Source organism: Ornithodoros turicata, chromosome 4, assembly GCF_037126465.1.
Source record: "Ornithodoros turicata isolate Travis chromosome 4, ASM3712646v1, whole genome shotgun sequence".
In the NCBI taxonomy this organism is placed as follows: domain Eukaryota; kingdom Metazoa; phylum Arthropoda; class Arachnida; order Ixodida; family Argasidae; genus Ornithodoros; species Ornithodoros turicata.
In genome coordinates, this window is record NC_088204.1 from 29,116,887 (window position 1) to 29,135,480 (window position 18,594).

The following is an 18,594-nucleotide window of genomic DNA, read 5'->3' on the forward strand; positions in this document are numbered from 1 at the left end:
ACACTCGATAGTGGTCTGAACAATTTTGAGACAAGTCAATTACGATGTATGAATACGGTTTCTTACAAGCATCCTTATATATGCTTGTCAATAAGTCGCTTTTGTTCCGTCCAAACAATTGTCGTGAAAGTATTTGTAATTGATCCACAGTTCGAGCAGAACGACATAGAATTAGAGCACTGCTATTGAACTGAATACATCTATACAGAGGATCATTAACAAATAAATATTGAGTAATGAAGATGGCCGAACAGTTGAGATGGTGGCATCCAGCTACATAGAAGTTACAGATTTCTTTTAGCCTTTTCTTGTCAGCCAAGCAATCGTCAAATATGATTAAAGAATTTCTAACATCCTCCAGGTTAGTGGGAATATCTTGACTGAAAGTTACCTCGGGAAAATCGTCAAAAATAGGTTGCTTGTACAAGTATATGTATAGTATACGATCGAAAGGTTTATCGAAGACAGTGGCTCTATGCTTGATCAAACGTGTAACGAGTGTCGTCTTTCCACTTTGACTTTGTCCAGATATAGTCATTGAGACAGGAGTGATAAACCTATAAGGTCTAACCTCAGTCATCTCTTCCAAGTAAATGAAGACTGGTATAAATAGCACATTACATAAGACTTTTACTCTTTTTTTCTTCAAGCATGTGTGTTTTTTTATGAAAACGATAAATGGCAAACAACACTTATCCTTTATGCACTCCTTTAGTTTGTCAATGTTGGATATGGGAGCTGAGAAACTCATATCTGTATATCTTGTGCAGCAAGTCAGTGTAGAATTCTCAAGTTCTAGCACTTTCAGTTTGTGCAAACATGCAATATGAGTCTGTGACTGTATCTTTTTTTCGGAACAAGTCTGTTCTAGACGGTTTTTTTTCTTACTTTTTCCTGTTCAAACTTGTCTAGACATGTGATGAGCACGTGATTGGTTACGTCAGAGAAGGTAACCAACAAAGTCAAACATGTCTATGCATGCACTGTTCGCAAAGCGCTATATAAGACTGCCCTCCATGACGATTCTTCGCACAGATCCTCACAGGAGGAAGGGTACGTTACACTTTTTTCCTTTCGCTCCGATATGTGGGAAAGTGTGCTTATATTTATTCTTATTTTCAGCTTCACTCTGTGTGTAGAAAAGAATAAGTGAGCCAGAGTGAGAAGTCACCACAAGAGAAAGGTATGACATCTATTTTGGATAAGCTCGATAAACTCAAGAAAGCTGGAGATGGAGATATTCAGAAAATGAGTACCCTACCGAAGAATGAAAAGCTGGAGGTCTTGGATTTGCGAAAGATTGACACGGTGTACGGCGAAGCGGTCTATGTAGAAGTGTTGATGGAGAATGACAAACGTGTAAAGTTCTACCTTCCTAGTCGCTTTAAGCGTTTGACAGAGGATGATCTAGAGGAGATGCGACAACTGCCAAATCTTAAAATTGAGAAAAAGGAGAGATTCAAAGATGGCAAGAGAGTTGCTTCGCCCGACATTCTATTCACTCATGGGAAGAAAAAGTGATGATACATCGACATATCGGCAGCTCCCATCCTGAGACACTTCTCTCCACATCATGGTGACCTGTCACTTATGTCCTCAACACGAACGTCAGTACTATGCATCAATAGAGGGACTCCAAATTCATCTGGCAAACGTTCACGAACTCCAGACACCCTGCATACCATTTTGTGAGACTCTCTGCACACTACGGAACTACACGAAACGCTTCGAGTTGCATCTACATGACAGAGACGAGGCGGGGCATGAAGTGACAACGTTTTTTCATGAGTATGAACACTATCTTGCTAATGTATTGCGACACTTTGGATTCCCACTGCGCTACTTCACATTTCTTAAAGTAGAACTTGGGCGACATACGCCCGATGAGGAGTTACGACTTGAGATTCATTTTGTACCTTCTAAAGTGAGAACTGTTTGGTCAGAGGGAGATGTACTGCCTTCGATTGCACAGACGAGTAGTGAGATAGCACAAACATTAGAAAACTTAGAAATTCAAGGCTCCGGTTTTTTTCTCTTTCGCATTCTTGCTTGTATTCTAAACATTGGACGTTTGGCTCCTCAACTAATTGGATGTTCCCAATTTGAGTTACCGAGTGAATTGAAACGAAAGTATCGTTCCCTGTTGAATGTGGATTACGGACTACATGAAGATGAAGAGAACATGTGTTTTGTCTTCTCCGTGATTGCTGGACTACATCCTGCCTCGCATCACAGGCGGAGGGCATCTTCCTACAGACCATACATAACACAGTATGTATTTCCTGATACATTTCCCGTAGCTTTCCCAAAAGATGTAGAGATATTTGAGAAACGTAATGAAATTAGCATTAATGTGTACGCGTACGAAAAGGAAGAAAACTACATTTACCCCATCAAAGTTGTTGATGAGGAGCGTCAGAAACATGTGGACTTGTTACTAGTTGACTCTCATTTTGTGCTCATCGCAAATTTTAATGGATTGTTTGTTCCACGTGGACAATTTCATTGTAAAAGATGTACAATGGGCTTCTGCTCAGAGGGAAGTCTGAAGTGTCATTTAAGTATGTGTAAGCAACAGAAAGTAGCCAAGACCATTTACCCAAAGAAGGGAGAGACATTAGCATTTGCAGGGGAACATCTCATGTCAGAAGTTCCCTTCTACTGTGTGTATGACTTTGAAAGTGTGCTGTCACCGTGTCTGGATTCAGGAAATGTGTATGAAGATCACATCCCCTCTTCATTTTGTCTGTTAGTGATACGCGCATCCGACTCATATGTCCTCCAAAAGCATCTGTATCGTGGACCTAATTGTGTCACTGTCTTTATGGAGCTACTGCACAGACTCCATGACGACATTTTGGAATGGATACGTACAATTGCCCCTCTAGAAATGACCGCAGAAAACGAGCAGCAGCATGCCACAGCAAGTCACTGCAACGTTTGCCAGGAATCTTTTGCAAAGAAGCAAAAAGTTCGTGACCATGACCATGTAAGTGGAAAATTTCGACAAACTTTGTGTAACACCTGTAACTTGAAACTGAGAGTGCCTCCTAAGATTCCAATCATTGCACACAATGCCAACTATGACTTGAGTTTTCTTTTGTCTCACTTGCATTTGCTTAAGAAAGTAGACATAAAGGTGATTGCCAGTAGCTCCCAAAAATTCAAGGCTATAGACGTTGGCTCTTATCGATTCCTAGATAGTTTAAACTTCTTGAATGCAAGTCTCGAAACATTAGTGAAAAATCTACGTGAGAAAGGTGAAGACAACTTTCGTTGTCTTCGTCAATTTTTTCCAAACGAAGAACACTTTCAACTAGTTGTTCGCAAAGGAGTGTTTTGTTACAATTTTGTCACCACTTTCGAAGCCTACAATGAGCTTTCTCTACCTCCTCGGGATCAATTCTTCAACACTTTGAATGGGACAGAAGTAAGTGAAGAAGATTATTGTCATGCACAGAGGGTCTTTGAAAAATTTCAACTCCGTAATCTGGGAGAGTATTCAGACCTATATTTACTCACAGACGCACTGCTTTTAGCAGACGTGTTTCAGGGCTTTCGTAAGTGGACACTTGACTTTCACAAGATCGAACCTTTTCACTTTGTGTCTCTGCCCGGATTAAGCATGTCTTGCGCTCTAAAAATGAGTAAGGTAGAGCTAGAGTTGATTCACGACCCTGACGCGTACCTGCTGATTGAAAATGGCATACGAGGAGGTATTACACAGTGTTCGCTGAGGAAAGCGACTGCAAATGTACCAGGAACAGAGCAGTTTGACCCCAAAAGCCCAAGTAGCTTGATCCACTACATAGACGTTAATGGGCTTTACGGTTCAGTAATGAGAGAACCACTACCTTACGGAGGTTTCGAGTGGCTCACAGAGGATGAAATCACGAACTTGGATATAACACACCTCCCAGATGACGCACCTATGGGTTACTTCCTCGAGGTAGATCTAGCATATGACAAAGAAATCCACCAACGGCACAGAGATCTGCCAGTTGCCCCCGAGAAAATGTCAGTTCCCTATGATCTGCTGTCAGAGTATCAAAAGGAATTGATGAAGAAGTTTCACCTTCCTGAGAAAGCTACCGATGCAAAATTACTGTTGACATTATTCGACAAAGAGAGATATTTTCTACACTATCGCAATCTGCAGTTGTATATGCATTTGGGCTTGCGTCTCACCAAAGTTCACAGGGTTCTAAAGTTCAATCAAAAGCCCTTTCTCCGATCCTATGTGGACTTCAATCACGATCTTCGAAAACGAGCTACGAATGCCTTCGAAAGCTCCCAAGCTAAGATTGCAATTAATAGCGTGTACGGACGTTCGTGTATGCAGGTTAGAAAGTTTGTAAACTGTCGTCTCACAGTAACCGACGAACAAGTGCTCAGACTCCTACGCAAACCAAACCTAAAGGAGTTCCGACCGCTGAGCTCTCATGTTATCCTCTTCCAATTCTCTCAATCTGTGCTCCGCATGAGACAGCCACTGTACCTAGGATTCGCGATACTGGAACTGTCCAAGCTGAAGATGTTTGATTTTTACCACAACCACCTTCTTCGTGTAGCTCCAGATACTAGACTGTTGTATATGGACACAGATTCCTTCATCATAAAGTTGAGTGAAGAGAAAGCGCTTCTCGAACTAGCTGACAAGCATCTGGATAACTCTAGCTATGACCCCGATCATCCGTTATATTCCGCGAAAAATAAGATGGTACTGGGAATGTTTAAAAACGAGATGCCTCGTGATCACATTCTCGGTTTCTGTTGTCTAAAACCAAAACTGTACGCTCTCGAACTGAGTAGCAAAAAGCAGTACAACCGTGCGAAAGGTGTGAAACATTCTGAAGCACAGAAGCTTCTTTATTCCCTGTACACCGACGCTCTTGAGTATGGCAGAATACACTCTATTAAACAGAACCTGATCGTGCGCAAAGACAATGTAAACAAAAGTGTCTCAGTGACAAAGATTGCTCTCAACCCTTTGGATACAAAGCGTTACATTTGTGCAGATGGAATTGAAACGTTCCCTTTTGGTTTTCACACCTAATCATATGTATGCATCGGACAAGTGTAAACAAAGATGGAAGCAACAGGATGGTAAATGATGGAAAAGCCAATTACCATCAATATAGATGTTACCCTTTCTTTATTCTTGTGTTTTTTTCTAACAAGTGTTTAACACTAAAGGAGTGTTGATTGTACATATCTTCATTTGACTTATTCAGTGCACCTTTTTTCTAAGTTTTTTATGTGAATGAGAGAGTTGTCACTTCCTTAAATAAAGAAACTTTTTCAAAGTGTTTGCAAAAAAAAAGTGGAGTATGTACTTTGCAAAACAGCTTGTTTCAGTTCTCTTGTTTTCAAAGTGATGATGAAATTGTGACTGTATAATACTTTTCGCCATTTTTGTGAGCTGTCTGATGTAATGTATCCTACTTTTCTTGCTAAGATGACTAAATAAAGGCTCTTTTCTTTTCAAAAACAAATTTATTCACTTTTAGAGTACACTACAACATGACATGTTATCTGTTTTTCGTGGTATCTGTTTACGCACAAGTATTGCTATCAACCTATCATTGAGTTTAAAGTTGGTGTGTGAGAACCTCCGAGTACACTCTTCAAGTAGAAACCCACAGCAGAGAAGACTACCTACATAGAGACAATAAAGTCCACATGTGGCTGAGCCGTATCCCTGCAGTCGTTTCCTGTTGTAGTGAAATGAAGATGCTGGGTGTATGAATTTGTAGAACTCCTTGTATAGTGGTCGCATTCCGTAGCTATCGAAATAAGAAATGCTCCTATCGTTAGAGATATGGAATAGAGTCCAGTGTTCTCCCGGGGAAGATCTTGGAGCTGTATTCACCACATAAAGACCCGGTCCAGCTTTTTGCAATGCAATTTCATCGCGAGCGAAAGTTCCACGAAAGCATGTCCTTGTGCAATGGTTCCGAGCAAAAGCTGCATAAAATTCCCATTCTTCCATTTTGATTCGTTTATACGAATTTAACGCGTCTGTCTTTGTTTATTTCCAGAACACGAGGTGTCTCGGAAACAAAGAGCACCGTGACAGCTTCTGTAAGGTTAGCAGCAAATGTCAATGTGAGACGAACATTAGCTTGAAGCACTGGACTTAGTGACTGCAGTTCCACATCCGGTGTGAGGTGATAATAAAGCATAAATGTCTCTTTTGCATATGCAGCCGGAGCTAGAGGTATATCCTTGCTCTTAAGTTTGTGAAGCAAATTCATGTATCCCTTTGCATAGATGTCTCGTTGAAAGTCGAAGTCGTCGGTGTAGTGTTGACCGCCAACGTCGAGCACTGCTCTTTTGAGTTTAAAATTTTCAAGCTTAAAAGGGTTCCGTTCTCTATGACCCTGATATGCTTCACTCTTGACCATCAATACGGTCAACTTAGAAGGAACTCGTTCACTATAGAGATCATCAAATATCACCTGAGATTGGTTTGGAGCGATTGTCCTATACTTAATCTCTAAACCTCGAAGAAGGTATGTGGCGGGTGTCGTTTGAAGTCTTCTTTCAATGCCAACGAGTACGCTTGGAGAAACCTGCACACGTCGGAGGTAGAGCACAATTCGAGAAAACTCTATTGTATGCTTTTCAGTCTCGCTGGGACCAGAGAGGAGTCTAAATTCGTCAGTACATTGACGCAACACCACTCGAATATCGGTGTTATTAAGGACAAATTTTTCTTGCTGACAGATGTCGCTAAAGATAGGAGAATAAAGATCACAGAGAGTTGATCCTTTGGTGCGTTTATAGCGTGCGAAAAGTCCTTTTGCTTCGTTGGGGATAGCAAAATTTTCAGATTCTCCCACTGGATCTGGTTCGTAAAGCATTGCGGACAAGGTGTGAGTTTGAGTAACATTGTTTGCATTTGTAACAATGTCCAAGTAAGAACGATAGGCATAATGTTCGAAATTAGATACCAGAGTCGAATTAAGATAAATGTGGACATGATGAAAGAGAGAAGATGCAAATGCTTGTACAGGAATAACGTTGTCATTTGTCACTGTACTGCCAGTTGTAGTCAATGCTGCGTCTCCATTTTTACGCACAACTCTACATTGAATGTGTAAGAAACTCGACTGGAGATCAAAGAAGCCGCCACCGAGACCTGGAACATTATATTCAATCACACCGCTCGAGGTAGGTGCAGAAATGGGGAAAAACTCCACATATTCTGACTTCTCCAGAGAAAAGTTTGTCGGTGGAACAGAAAACAGGTCCAACTGATTCGTTGTGCAGAAGCAAGAATTTTTATGTACTAAGGCGATGGTAGACATCTTTTTTTCCTCAGGTGAAAAAGTCAACCTTTCTTCGTTTCTTCGTTGGTTTTACTGATCGATCAATTCTGTTGCCCTTGCTTTTATTACGTTTCCTACCCTTCCCTCTGAGTCTATGCAGCAACTCGTCACGAGTTGAATGGATGGTGCGACCAACCCCTTTCCTTAGTGCCTCTCCAAACGTTGTTCCCTGTTTCACTTCCTCCGCTATGTGACGTCCTGTGTCAAGAAGTTTCCGACCTACATAGGGCGCTACTTGTTTAGTCAGTATAGGTATAAACCGCTGCACCAACTCAGAAAAAAAGCCAGATCCAACTTGATAAAGAGGAGCTGAGTAATGTGGCAATGGTTGATCTCGTTTACCGCTGCCGAAATGCGATATACAACAGGGTGTCTGAGTTATATGCATTTTCGAAAATGTAATGTTACTCCCACACGACCAGAACCAGCAATGAAGGGAATGAAATCACCTATCTCGTTTGCCAGTTCGATTTGAATGCTAGTCAGCTCCTTGACAGTCACATATTTATAGTAAAGATTTGTGAAAGAGTAGGACATAACCTCATTCCGACTCTGCAGTCTAAATGGGAGAAGTCGAAGAAGGGGTGCGGTTATATCACCTACAGCTTCACTTTCGATGATATCGCTGTAAACGAAAATGTAATTTTGCGCTGGGAAGAGGCAGACATCACGCTGAGCAACTGTGAAACTGGAGAAGGTTGTTCGTTTTCCAAATCCAAGCATCAGAGCTAAATATGGGTGAAATGTAACGTAACCCTCATTGCGACGTTCCAGTTGACAAACTCCATTATAGGGATTGTAAAATATGAGACGAGCATCTTCTGGTAGGTGTAAGTTTGCTCGATATGCGTGATTTATCGCATCGGCGAGGTCCTTCCCTGACTCATAATACACTTCTGGAACTTCGTATTTGGTTGTGCGTGAACGATACGTGATTAGGGTGACTTTCTCTTCAGTGTCCACCTGATATTTCAATACTTTTACTGGCTGGCCTTCATCCAATTCCGAAGAACCGATAATCTTTTCAGGAAGGCCAAGCTTAGCAGAGAGAGTTGAACTTAATTCCAGACCAGTATTTAGTGGAAGTTGTATTTCATAATGACCACTGACTCGTATTATTTTGGCTTGGTTTTTGAAGTGTTTCGTTAGAAGTTGACGAAAAGGTACAATAATGCTTTCTCCCGCAAGAAACTTAACTTGCTCTGTCGTGGTTACGCCACCGAAGAGGCTAGTCTCCGATATACCATTAACGATATCTGTGACATTATTAATTGCAAATGGGATATTCACCTCCGCCAGAGCAACCTCCCACTTTCCATCCAATTGCACTGGCTGAGCTAGTTTAACTCTGAACTTGCTCATTGTGTTACTAGGAAATACATCACTCGAGGCGTTTGACAGTAAGTTGACATAGAACTGGCTCGCCATTGTTTTTCTTTTTCTAAAATGAAAACAACATGATCGTGGGGAGTTCTTTTAAACCAAGAGCGAAGTCAAATGGGCGCGAAATTTAAAATTTGGGGGCGCAGGTAGCGCCATCTGTTGAACGGCGGTAAATTTGCTGGAAGTGCTGCCATCTGTAGATGAACGAACTCAACTCCCCCCCATGACGCCACCTGGCGTAAAAGAAATCAAACAACCTCTCCACCCCACACAATTCTATCCTGATTAGCGACGCAAGTAAACATGTAGAGCCCGTGGCCCAGTGGCTTAAGACGCTCGTCTGACAACCTAAAGGACCCAAGTTCGATTCCTAGTGTGTTTCACCATGACGTCATTATTGTTACTTAATCTTATCATTGATATCATATCACTAAGATTAACTATGTGACGTCACTGATTAACTATCTTATCCACTGACCTCACTGATATGAGGGCGGAGCGGCTGCGGCCTGGAGTGACGTCATACGTCCTTGATGACGTCATTTCCTGTTTGACGTCATTTCCTGGCCGTAGGGTTAATCTAATTCCTGTTTGACGTCATTTCCTGGCCGTAGGGTTAATCTAATGTACTACTCTCGTGCGTATAGTTGTGAAGGTCCACGAGTAAATAAGCATGGGGCAACGACAGCGCTTGCTTATATGCGTCCAGAAAATACTCTAATCTTTTTCTGCCAAATAGCTGTGGCCCGAAATGTTCCATCTGGTGCACGCTGCGCACGGTGCGCCACAGGACGACGTAACTGCTGTTGTAGGATATAGTTCTAAAATGGCTACTGTCAAAAAAGATCTTTTGAACGAGTAAGAAGATCGACGCGTTTGCGTGGTGAGAACCGCGAATCAAAAGATCGGTCACCTCCTTCAAGGAACCGGCGTCGGTCATGTGATCGTCGACGACGATCAGCGTAGCGTGCGATGTGTCCCACTCTCGCAGTAGCTCCTTGGTAAATTTTACGGAGTCCCCAAATCCCTCCTGCATGCTCGGCGAATATTTGTGACGGATGCTTACCCACCATGTCGTTCAAGTCCCTCGGCACGTTCGCAATGAAAGTAGATTTGGCGCACATGGAGGGGCCGCTTCAGATACAGCGAAAAGGATGACGGAAACGAAGACGTTCCGGCGGAAGACATGTTGCGTGCGTACACGTCACACGAAGAAAAAGAAGAGACTGAGACTCGAAGAGAAATGCATCGCTTTTATTTACACATCGTCGTCCTCTAGATCGGAACTGCGTTCCCAATACAGATTATCCAGGCTAAAGTTGGACTTCTTTTTCGTCAATCTGTCTGTCGCTAAGATGCGGTCGAGCGTCTTCATCTTGTCCTGACACATTTCTTGACGTGCTTGCAACCATTCCAGGCGGTGGACTTGAAAGGCTTCCTCCACGATGCCGCGAATAAATTCGCGAAGTTCTTCGTTTTTTGTCTTTTCCTGGCGACGAGAAAAGCAGGAGAATAAACCATACATGGCGTTTTCCACGTATCGGTCAGAATGATGACGCGAGCGCGGTGCGCGCTGCCTTTATACAGATAAACGCGCGCAAAGAAGCGAGAGTGAAACCGAAACGAAGCTGCTAGGAGCTCATGCGGGCAGCGGGAGGAGCGGAGAGCCGAAACCGAAACAGCCCTCTGGCGGGCGGTGCAGAGGGCGCTAGGAGTGCGCGATCGCGCGCGCATGCATAGCTGCCGCGGCGCGTCGCCCCAGTCAGTTGCTCACTGGCTGTCGCGGATAGCAGACGTGTGCTCCGTTGCTCCGCAGCCCCCGCGCCTGCTCAGTTTCTGCCTGCCTCTCGGATGGAGCAGTCGCACCCGTCGCCGCGGGGGAAAAGGTGAGTGATTTGCCGTGTTGTTTTACCGCACTCCTTTTCTCGCATGTTTGCCGTGCCACCGTGTTTTGACTTGTTTAGCGGTGACCAACGAGTGATTTGACGATGTTTGACCGCGCTCGTGTTAAGCCTTTTCTCGCATGTCTAGACATTTTTAGCGGTGAGCAAGCCTTTTGTTCGTGTTGATGCATGTTTAGCGATGTGTGCCCAGTGGTTCCCGCCTTGTGTTAGCTGCAGTGTTGTGACGCTGTGGTTAGGCCTAACCGACCGCCTTTTCCCCGATGTGTACTGTTTTCTTGGTGCTGTTTAGCAGTAGCGGTTAGACCTTTTGTTTAGCAGTGTTGCCATTTTACCCGCCGCTAGTATCTTGTTGTTCTCTGTCTTTCTCGCATAGAGCTATGATGGTGGCGCCATCTGGTGTAATGCCTTGCAACTAAGTGGTCACCTGTCGTCGATCTCTGCAACTGCCCGTCGCCAACTACCAACATGGCGGGCGTTTGTCACTCGGACGTTTCGGAGTGGTTTCTTTGCCACGGCCTCGTTGATTTTTGAATAAATTGTTTCTCTGCACTCTATTTCCATCTATTTTTTTCTTTTTTATGGACACAGGTTGCCGCCAACTCACAGCTTGGTCTGGACACGAGATAGATGCTCCCCAATTAGTGTAATGACTCCCTGGAGGGTGCTGATTAATGTGGGGGTCCCAATTAGTTCTAATTGCTAATTAAATCGTGTTTAGACGAAGTTGTGAGTTGGCGGCAGGCTGTGTCCAGTGATTACTACTGACAGTGTGGTAAGCCATTAACACATCTGTGACTAGGGGTGCGGATGGGCCTCGTATGCCGGAATTTTCAAGAGCTTGAAGTGCAAATTTGGTGTCTGTGAAGACTGCACATTCCCGCGGTGTAAAATCAGCGATGTGTTCTAGACAGAAAAGGATGGCATAGAGTTCCGCAGCTGTGGAGGAGGTTGGATGTGAAAGGCGTCGTCCGTGCACTACGCCTTCGGATGGTATGACGAATGCTCAGGCGGACTTGTTGTTTCTAGATGCGCCATTGGTATATGCTGCCGTAAACGTAGAAAACTTCTCGTCTACCAGAGCATGAAAGGGCTTACGGCGGTATAATGACCTAAGCTATGAAGCCAGTGAGAGTCTGGCATGTCCTCTGCGCTACTCGATAGAAGTCGCTTTCAGGACGGTAGGGAATTTTCCTGAGGAGTGGGTGACGGGGAATGTGAGCACGCAAATGTAGGAAGTGCCGAGCCATTTCACGTTCACGTGGAACCTCAATCGGGAGTTCACCAGCTTCAGCCAGTACTTGCCGTGTTTCAGCCATTCTTGGAACGCCGAGGCAGCGACGAAGGCTTCGAGTAACCGAAGGGTATTTAATGATGTTGTTGATATCCTGTGCAGAATAGGAAGCTGTAAAGCACAGTCGCCCTCACCAACGCCGCGTGAACTGCGAGCAGGGAACGCTGATCACAGCCCCATCCTGAGCCAGAAAGATGTTGAATTGCGGGGAGCCATCGCTGCACTTTAGTTTCAAGGTGTTTCATGTGGCGAGCCCAGCGCAAGTCCAAGTCGGTTACCACGCCAAGGAAGCGGTGGAAGCGTGCCGGCTCAAGCTTAATTCTTTGCCCAAACCAAAGAAGGAAATTGGCCATAGCTTTGCGCGTGAAAGGGAGCTCGACACACTTTTTGGGTGAAAGGTCCATCCCAAGGTACGTGAGGTACGTATGGACATTATTTATTGCGAGCGGCAGGCGGCGGTCCAACGGGCGACGTCATCTGCATACACGGAAAACGACACTTTGCGAGGAATTACTGATTGTAGGCCGGCCATCACCACATTAAAGAGCTTTAGCTCGATGATCACTACAACAAGCAAAACTGTGTGCCACACAATGGAGAAGAGGACACACAAACATCTATCCATGTCTCTTCACTCACAATGAAATTAGAGGGTTCAGTAGAAAATGTACATTTTATTTCTCTGATAGATGAGCGGTGATTTTTTTATGCTTCAGTGTGCACCAGTCGGTGTTTGAAGAGGTCGAGTGTTAGCATGCTGATATAGCCTGTTAAGAAGTGCCAGCCTTCAGACTCTGCTTGTTCCATGAAACATAGACTCGCCGCAGCAAGCTGCATAGCGTCGATTTCGTCTGCATATTTCAAAATTTCGTCTACGTGACTTGACCACTCAGCAAGTAAGGCGAGAGGTGATTCCGAGGAAAACATACAGGGGTGTGAACTCTGGCATACATTGCTTTTGCAGTTTTCTAAGTAACCCTGTGAGGAGGTTGATTTGACAGCGCTTGAAACAACACCATGTCCGTCACAATTTTAAAAGCTTCCATGTGCGACGTTCTGCTTACATGTGTTAACCCACATTCCAATATTTCCTTGTAGGAGGCATGTTTCAGACGACACACACGCTACATCCGAAATTCATGTGTGTAACCTCTTCTCAACCTGCCACACACATCTCTACCTAGCACAGGCTACTCTTCCTCTGTGTCCGATGATGATGACCACGTGCCATCAAGCTGAGAATGAACCTCGGGCCATATTGTGTCGCAGGTGGCCGACTTGTCTCGACTGGTCATTGCAAACCGAGACCAAGGTAATTTTCTGCGATCCTTCTTGTCCAGACTGCCCGTGAATTGAACCAAGTACTGAAGCTTCCCATTTCTAACTGGCCGTTTTGTGATCTTCTCTACTTTTGGAACCTCTTTCACTCGCACAATTTCACTCTCATAAAACCTACCCATGACGCCTCCATTTTTAAGATCACGTAATAGGTACGTGTTCGGATAACCTAACTTGATCGCCCTCACTACGAAGCGTTCTGATGTAAATTATCCTAAATAATGTTTTACTAGCTGATGTCTCTATTTTGCAATTCTCACTATATCACTAACACTGTAGAGTGGCTTTTTTGGCGGTCCAACCGCGCTGGGGTACAGTCTTTCTCGGAAAATGTGCTTGTTTTCTTTATTTACATCCACTGGTCTGGCAGAAAGTGAGCTGTGTACGCTATTATTGTAACCTTTTTTACGTCAGGTGAAATGTTCATATATCGCTTGTGACCCTGTTATGTGAAGATACGATGGAGTGTGGACATCATAGTTCTCTGAGATCGTTCAGCAATACTTGCTTTAGTCTGAGAGTTAGTATCGATTAAGCGAATCCTCTTTGATTTCAAAAACTGTTGTACAACCTTGCTCGTAAATTTTGTTCCACGATCGGTCTGCAAGAGCTTGTGTCTGCCAATTCTTTGAAAGGCAAGTTTAAAGGCTCGAATAATCCGAATGATCGTTTATTACGAATAGGTGCAATGGCAAGAAGCCGAGAGAAAGCATCCATAGAGAAGAGCAAATAGCGAAAACCATCGTTCCGTTTTTTTAGAGTTTGCAAGTCCTTTAAATCTGCCTGGTGCACGTCGCCAATTCCAAGCGCAATGGTTTTTCGAAACTTGTTGGGTCGCTTGTATTCTTTACGCAAACTGTACACATCACTTCTCTCCAGAAATTTAGCGACTTTGTCCTTCTTTTCGCTAATGGCTCGAGCAAGTCTGTGCACTCCACCAAAGCTGCCGACATGTTGCAGGTCATAGTAGGCCACTATTAGTACTTCCTACTGCAAACTCTAAGAGCATCGAGTGATAGATAAGGCGTTGATTGTAGCCGAAATGTCTCCACTCATCCAGGGAGGTTGCCTGTTGTGAAGTTCGCACTTCAAAAGGTCGACGATAGACGAGTGTGCCACCACCTTGCCGTCACAGATAACTCCTCTGTTCCCGTCATAAGCCAAAAATGTTGTCATCAGCTGATGATTAGCTAATACCTTTTAATGATGTCTTGGAGGGAAGTGTGACAGTATTTTTTTCTTCTTCGAATTAGCCTCCCTCCTCGGAATTCAGTACGGTGTCCATGTTAGCTGTCGCGTGCGTCGCGTGGTGACGCACGTCGAGGTGTGGAAGCTTCACGGAAGGAGTTGAAGGAGTGGCCAGAGTTTTCTCTGCTATATGTTTTTGAAGGCGAAATGGGTGCACAATAAGTGCTGGTAAGCTTAGCTTGACCAATAGCCGCAAATTCCGATCGAAATAGGGAGGTCTTTGAACATTTGTTGCTTTCGTCACGAGATAGTAAACGAGGTCAATTACATTAGTTTTGTCTAGCCGCTAACTGTCGACAATGTGTTCCTGCCCCATGAGATGGTTGGTTCGAGAAGACATAATCGGTGTTCTGATCTGATTTTGTAACCACTGCTCTTGAAGTCAACGACAGTATTACTTTTCTCATCGGTCTGTGTTTCCTCTTCTCTCGTTGTTGTTGAATCCAATACAGGTTTGCTGTCACTCACAGTGTGATGTTGCAAGGAGTGAAGATATTGAATTATCTCTTTTGCTTTGATGTCGTCTGATTCGTCTTTCCTCAATATCTGTGGGACGGGGCTTTCCCTGTAAGGCACAAGCGCGTACTTCTCCATCGACTACACTCCAGTTGCTCTTGCCATCGCCCTTCCACCTATGCTCGAGGGAAGTCCCAGCAAAGGTTGCAATAGGAACTGTAGAAAACCACGAGATTGTTGCAATACCTTGCGAACTTTCTTTGCTCCTGTAGTTTCACGTTTTGCCAAAAAGCGGATACACTCTTAAAAAAGGATGAACTTTCACTCCTTTTTCTTGCCACACCTATGACTCCCTTTTTGAGAATACAATTACTATACAGTAGGGTGTTACAGCCCAACCCCACTCCCTAAGGGGAGTGAGGAGTTTTCGAGAGTAATTGCACTCTCCAAAAGGGAGTGATATATGTGGCAAGAAAAAGGAGTTAAAGTACGCCCTTTTTTTAAGAGTGTAGGTGTTGCATAAGGTTGCAACTGATTTTTTCTCACTTTTGGAGCTACCTTAATGTTTCCTTTACAAAGATTTGTACAAACCTCTCTCACGGCAGTTGGTTGCTCTTTCGTAGCATGTTCCAGGAGAAAATACCGTTGTTCCGGCAACTTTGCATCCGCAAGCAACTGAGAAAATGAATATTCTTCTTGACATGTGTCATGTTTTATATACTATTTGCCAGTGATCGTCTGGAAATATTTTAGTCCACACTCTTAATTGGTCTGAACAGTTTTGGGACAGGTCAATTACAAGGTATGAATATGGTTTCTTGGAAGCATCTTTATATATACTAAACAGAAGATACTTCAAGCACCGGGGTTTGTCATTTCATTTGAACTTTCCGCACCGGTAGCACAACACAATAAAAAAACATCAACTTAGAACGTCTACTTGTAAGTTAGTGTTTTTTATTGTGTTGTGCTACCGGTGCGGAAAGTTCAAATAAAATATACTCGACAGTAGTTCACTTTTCTTATGACCAATCAGTTGTCGTGAAAGTATATGCATTTGGTCCTCAGTGCGTGCCGAGCGACATAAAGTTAAGGCGCTGCTGTTAAACTGAATGCATCTATACAGAGGATCATTAATAAGTGAATATTGTGTTATGACTATAACTGAACAGTTGAGGTGGTGACAGCCAGCCACATAAAAATTGCAGATTTCTTTGACCAAGTCTTTGTTTGTCGGCTAAGCGATCATCAAATATAATTAAATAATTTCTTACAGTGTCAAGATTAGTAGGAATATCCTGACTGAACGTCACCTCTGGAAAATTATCCAAGATTGGTTATTTGTATATGGACCATATATGATCAATCCTGATCCTGCGCGTCTTTGCTCTTTTCTGTGGTTTTGTGCTTGGTACAATTTGGTATTGGTCTTACTTTATGTTCGTTGCATAGTTTTGTAGGATGTGACGATGTTCGGTGAAGCATATAAGCACCGTCATCCTTATTGAAATGCCGTACTGCGATAGACGGTGTATCATACCATTATTGGCTTCATATAACTTTCGAGCACAGCATTAGAGGGGAGAAACGTTCAGCTGGGATATCTCTGCAACGTACGAGCAACGCAATCTGAACAAGCATTCGATCATCTACAGTACTTCTTTTCAACGTAATCTGGATATATCTGGATATCCACTGGACGTACTAAGCGTCCCAGCTGAACCATCCTTAAAGGACGTATGTGTTTAAGGTATGAAGAAGACTGCGCGTAGACGCATCATCACACATATCATCATCTCGCATCGTGAGCAATTTGATTATGCAGTTAACATCAGCTTCAGCGGTTGTCCTGTGGTATAATGGTTTCTACAAAATTTGGTGCCGTGACCAGGATACTACAAGTTTACAATGGTTAAGGTTACAGGGCTACTGCTATCACAAGGATTGACTACCGGCAGTGATCCTTTTCATCCACCAAGGTCAAAGACTAAAGACCACCAAGACCAAAGATAATGTCGGCCGTCGACAAGCTGCGAAGAGATGGAAGATTTTTACGCTTACAAGCCACACGATTAAGGAATGACACAGCTGAAAAGCAGCAAGCAGAAACTACAGAGGAACATGACTTCGTTGTTCTACATGAGAAGCTCCAGGGTATCTTTACAGATTTAAAAACTGTGGATAACGAACTGAAGGATAAATTCGTTGACGAAGTATATGACCGAGAGATGACAACCGTAGCCGAGTATCGTCATCAGATTTTGGAACCTATAACTAGGCTAAACCTTCGTTTGCGCTGCTACCACTTGCAGACCCACCTCGCATATGGATGCTTCGTCAATAGAGAAAACAAGATAACACTACAAAAAATTGAAACTTCCCAAATTCGATGGTTCCCTTGACAGGTTGCTTCCTTTTTGGAACCGGTATGAAGTTGCTGTTCACAATAACAACACTCTGACGGCCAATGAGAAAATTAAAATGTGTTACTTAATGTCGTTGCTCATTGGAAACGCTGCTGATCTTATACATGTATTGACACGGTACTACTTTATGTGACCCTAACTATGCTCGAAATGCAAGCTCAACAACTTGCAGTCGCAAGCAGTACCGTCGATGCGGCGAGAGATGTTGTTTTGCTGCTTCAGCGACTCCTTCTGAGCAATCCGGCAAAATCATTCTGTGTGCAACAATGGCCACGGAAAGAGGCCCTACGAAGAAGTGGTGGGTCTGGGTCCTATTTGACAGCGGTAGTCAGAAAAGGTTCATAACTGACCATCTAGCCCAACAACTAGGATGCTGCTCTTCCGGTGTTGAGACAATAATCGTTAGTTCGTTTGGCGGAAGTGCAGCAACACGGATGTTCAAGAAAACCACCTTGAATCTGGAGACTCTACAGGGTGACACGGTCGTAATTACCGTCTTGCAAACAGATCGGATATGCAGCAATGTAGTCCCTGCTGTCAGTAAGTATCATATCCAGAGCATTTTACAGCCTGAAGGCATACGACACCGTTGGTGGTTACGCGAGCCAGAGATTACGCATTTGTCCCGTTAACGAAAAGGGCGCGTTACGTGAAACGTGTCACGTGTTCGTGTTTGATTTATTATACGTTCAAGTCCCTCACTTGAGGGCATTACAGAACGAAGTGAGTATTTACAAAATGGATGTGTAAATAGTGGAAACGACACAGACAACAGCCCGACAAGAGAACACAACGCGAAAAAAAAAAATATTGCTGATGCACATATTAGCGAGCATTGTATTATCAACTAGTTTGTTGACGATGTGCTCATGAAAGATAGGAAATCAATGCCTGCTTGAAGTGTGTCATGGAAGTTTGTGAGACAATGGATTGGGGAAGCGAGTTCCACTCTCTTGTGGTGCGGGGAGCAAAGGATGTATCACATATTAATGTTCGACAGAGAGTGCGATTTAGTTCGAAGCAATGGTGGAGTCGTGATGAGATGTGTACTGTAGACGTCAGGAATTCAGGCTGTGACAGACAAAGAAGAAATAACTTGTACAACGAGCACAATCGCGCTACCGCACGTCTGTCTGAAAGGCTAGGAATATTAAGTTCAGATTTCATGCTGAATGTGGATGCGTGATAATCATGGTTAGAGAGTATGAATCTGG

General features: G+C 43.7%; 2 protein-coding genes across 2 annotated transcripts in view; both read left to right on the forward strand.

Annotated features, from left to right (window-relative positions):
* Window positions 1-151: 151 nt before the first annotated feature.
* On the forward strand, window positions 152-5,093 carry LOC135391393 (uncharacterized). Its single transcript, XM_064621648.1, has 2 exons — window positions 152-1,053; window positions 1,123-5,093. Exon 2 carries the CDS (start codon window positions 1,574-1,576, stop codon window positions 5,054-5,056), a length of 3,483 nt encoding a protein of 1,160 aa, XP_064477718.1. The 5' UTR covers window positions 152-1,053; window positions 1,123-1,573; the 3' UTR covers window positions 5,057-5,093.
* An 8,025-nt stretch (window positions 5,094-13,118) lies between these two features.
* LOC135392247 (uncharacterized) overlaps window positions 13,119-18,594 on the forward strand; it is a 90,665-nt gene continuing 85,189 nt past the window's right edge. Inside the window, exon 1 of the mRNA XM_064622966.1 lies at window positions 13,119-13,224. Coding sequence (XP_064479036.1) covers window positions 13,123-13,224 — 102 coding nt within the window. The 5' untranslated portion in view covers window positions 13,119-13,122. The remainder of the gene's footprint in view (window positions 13,225-18,594) is intronic.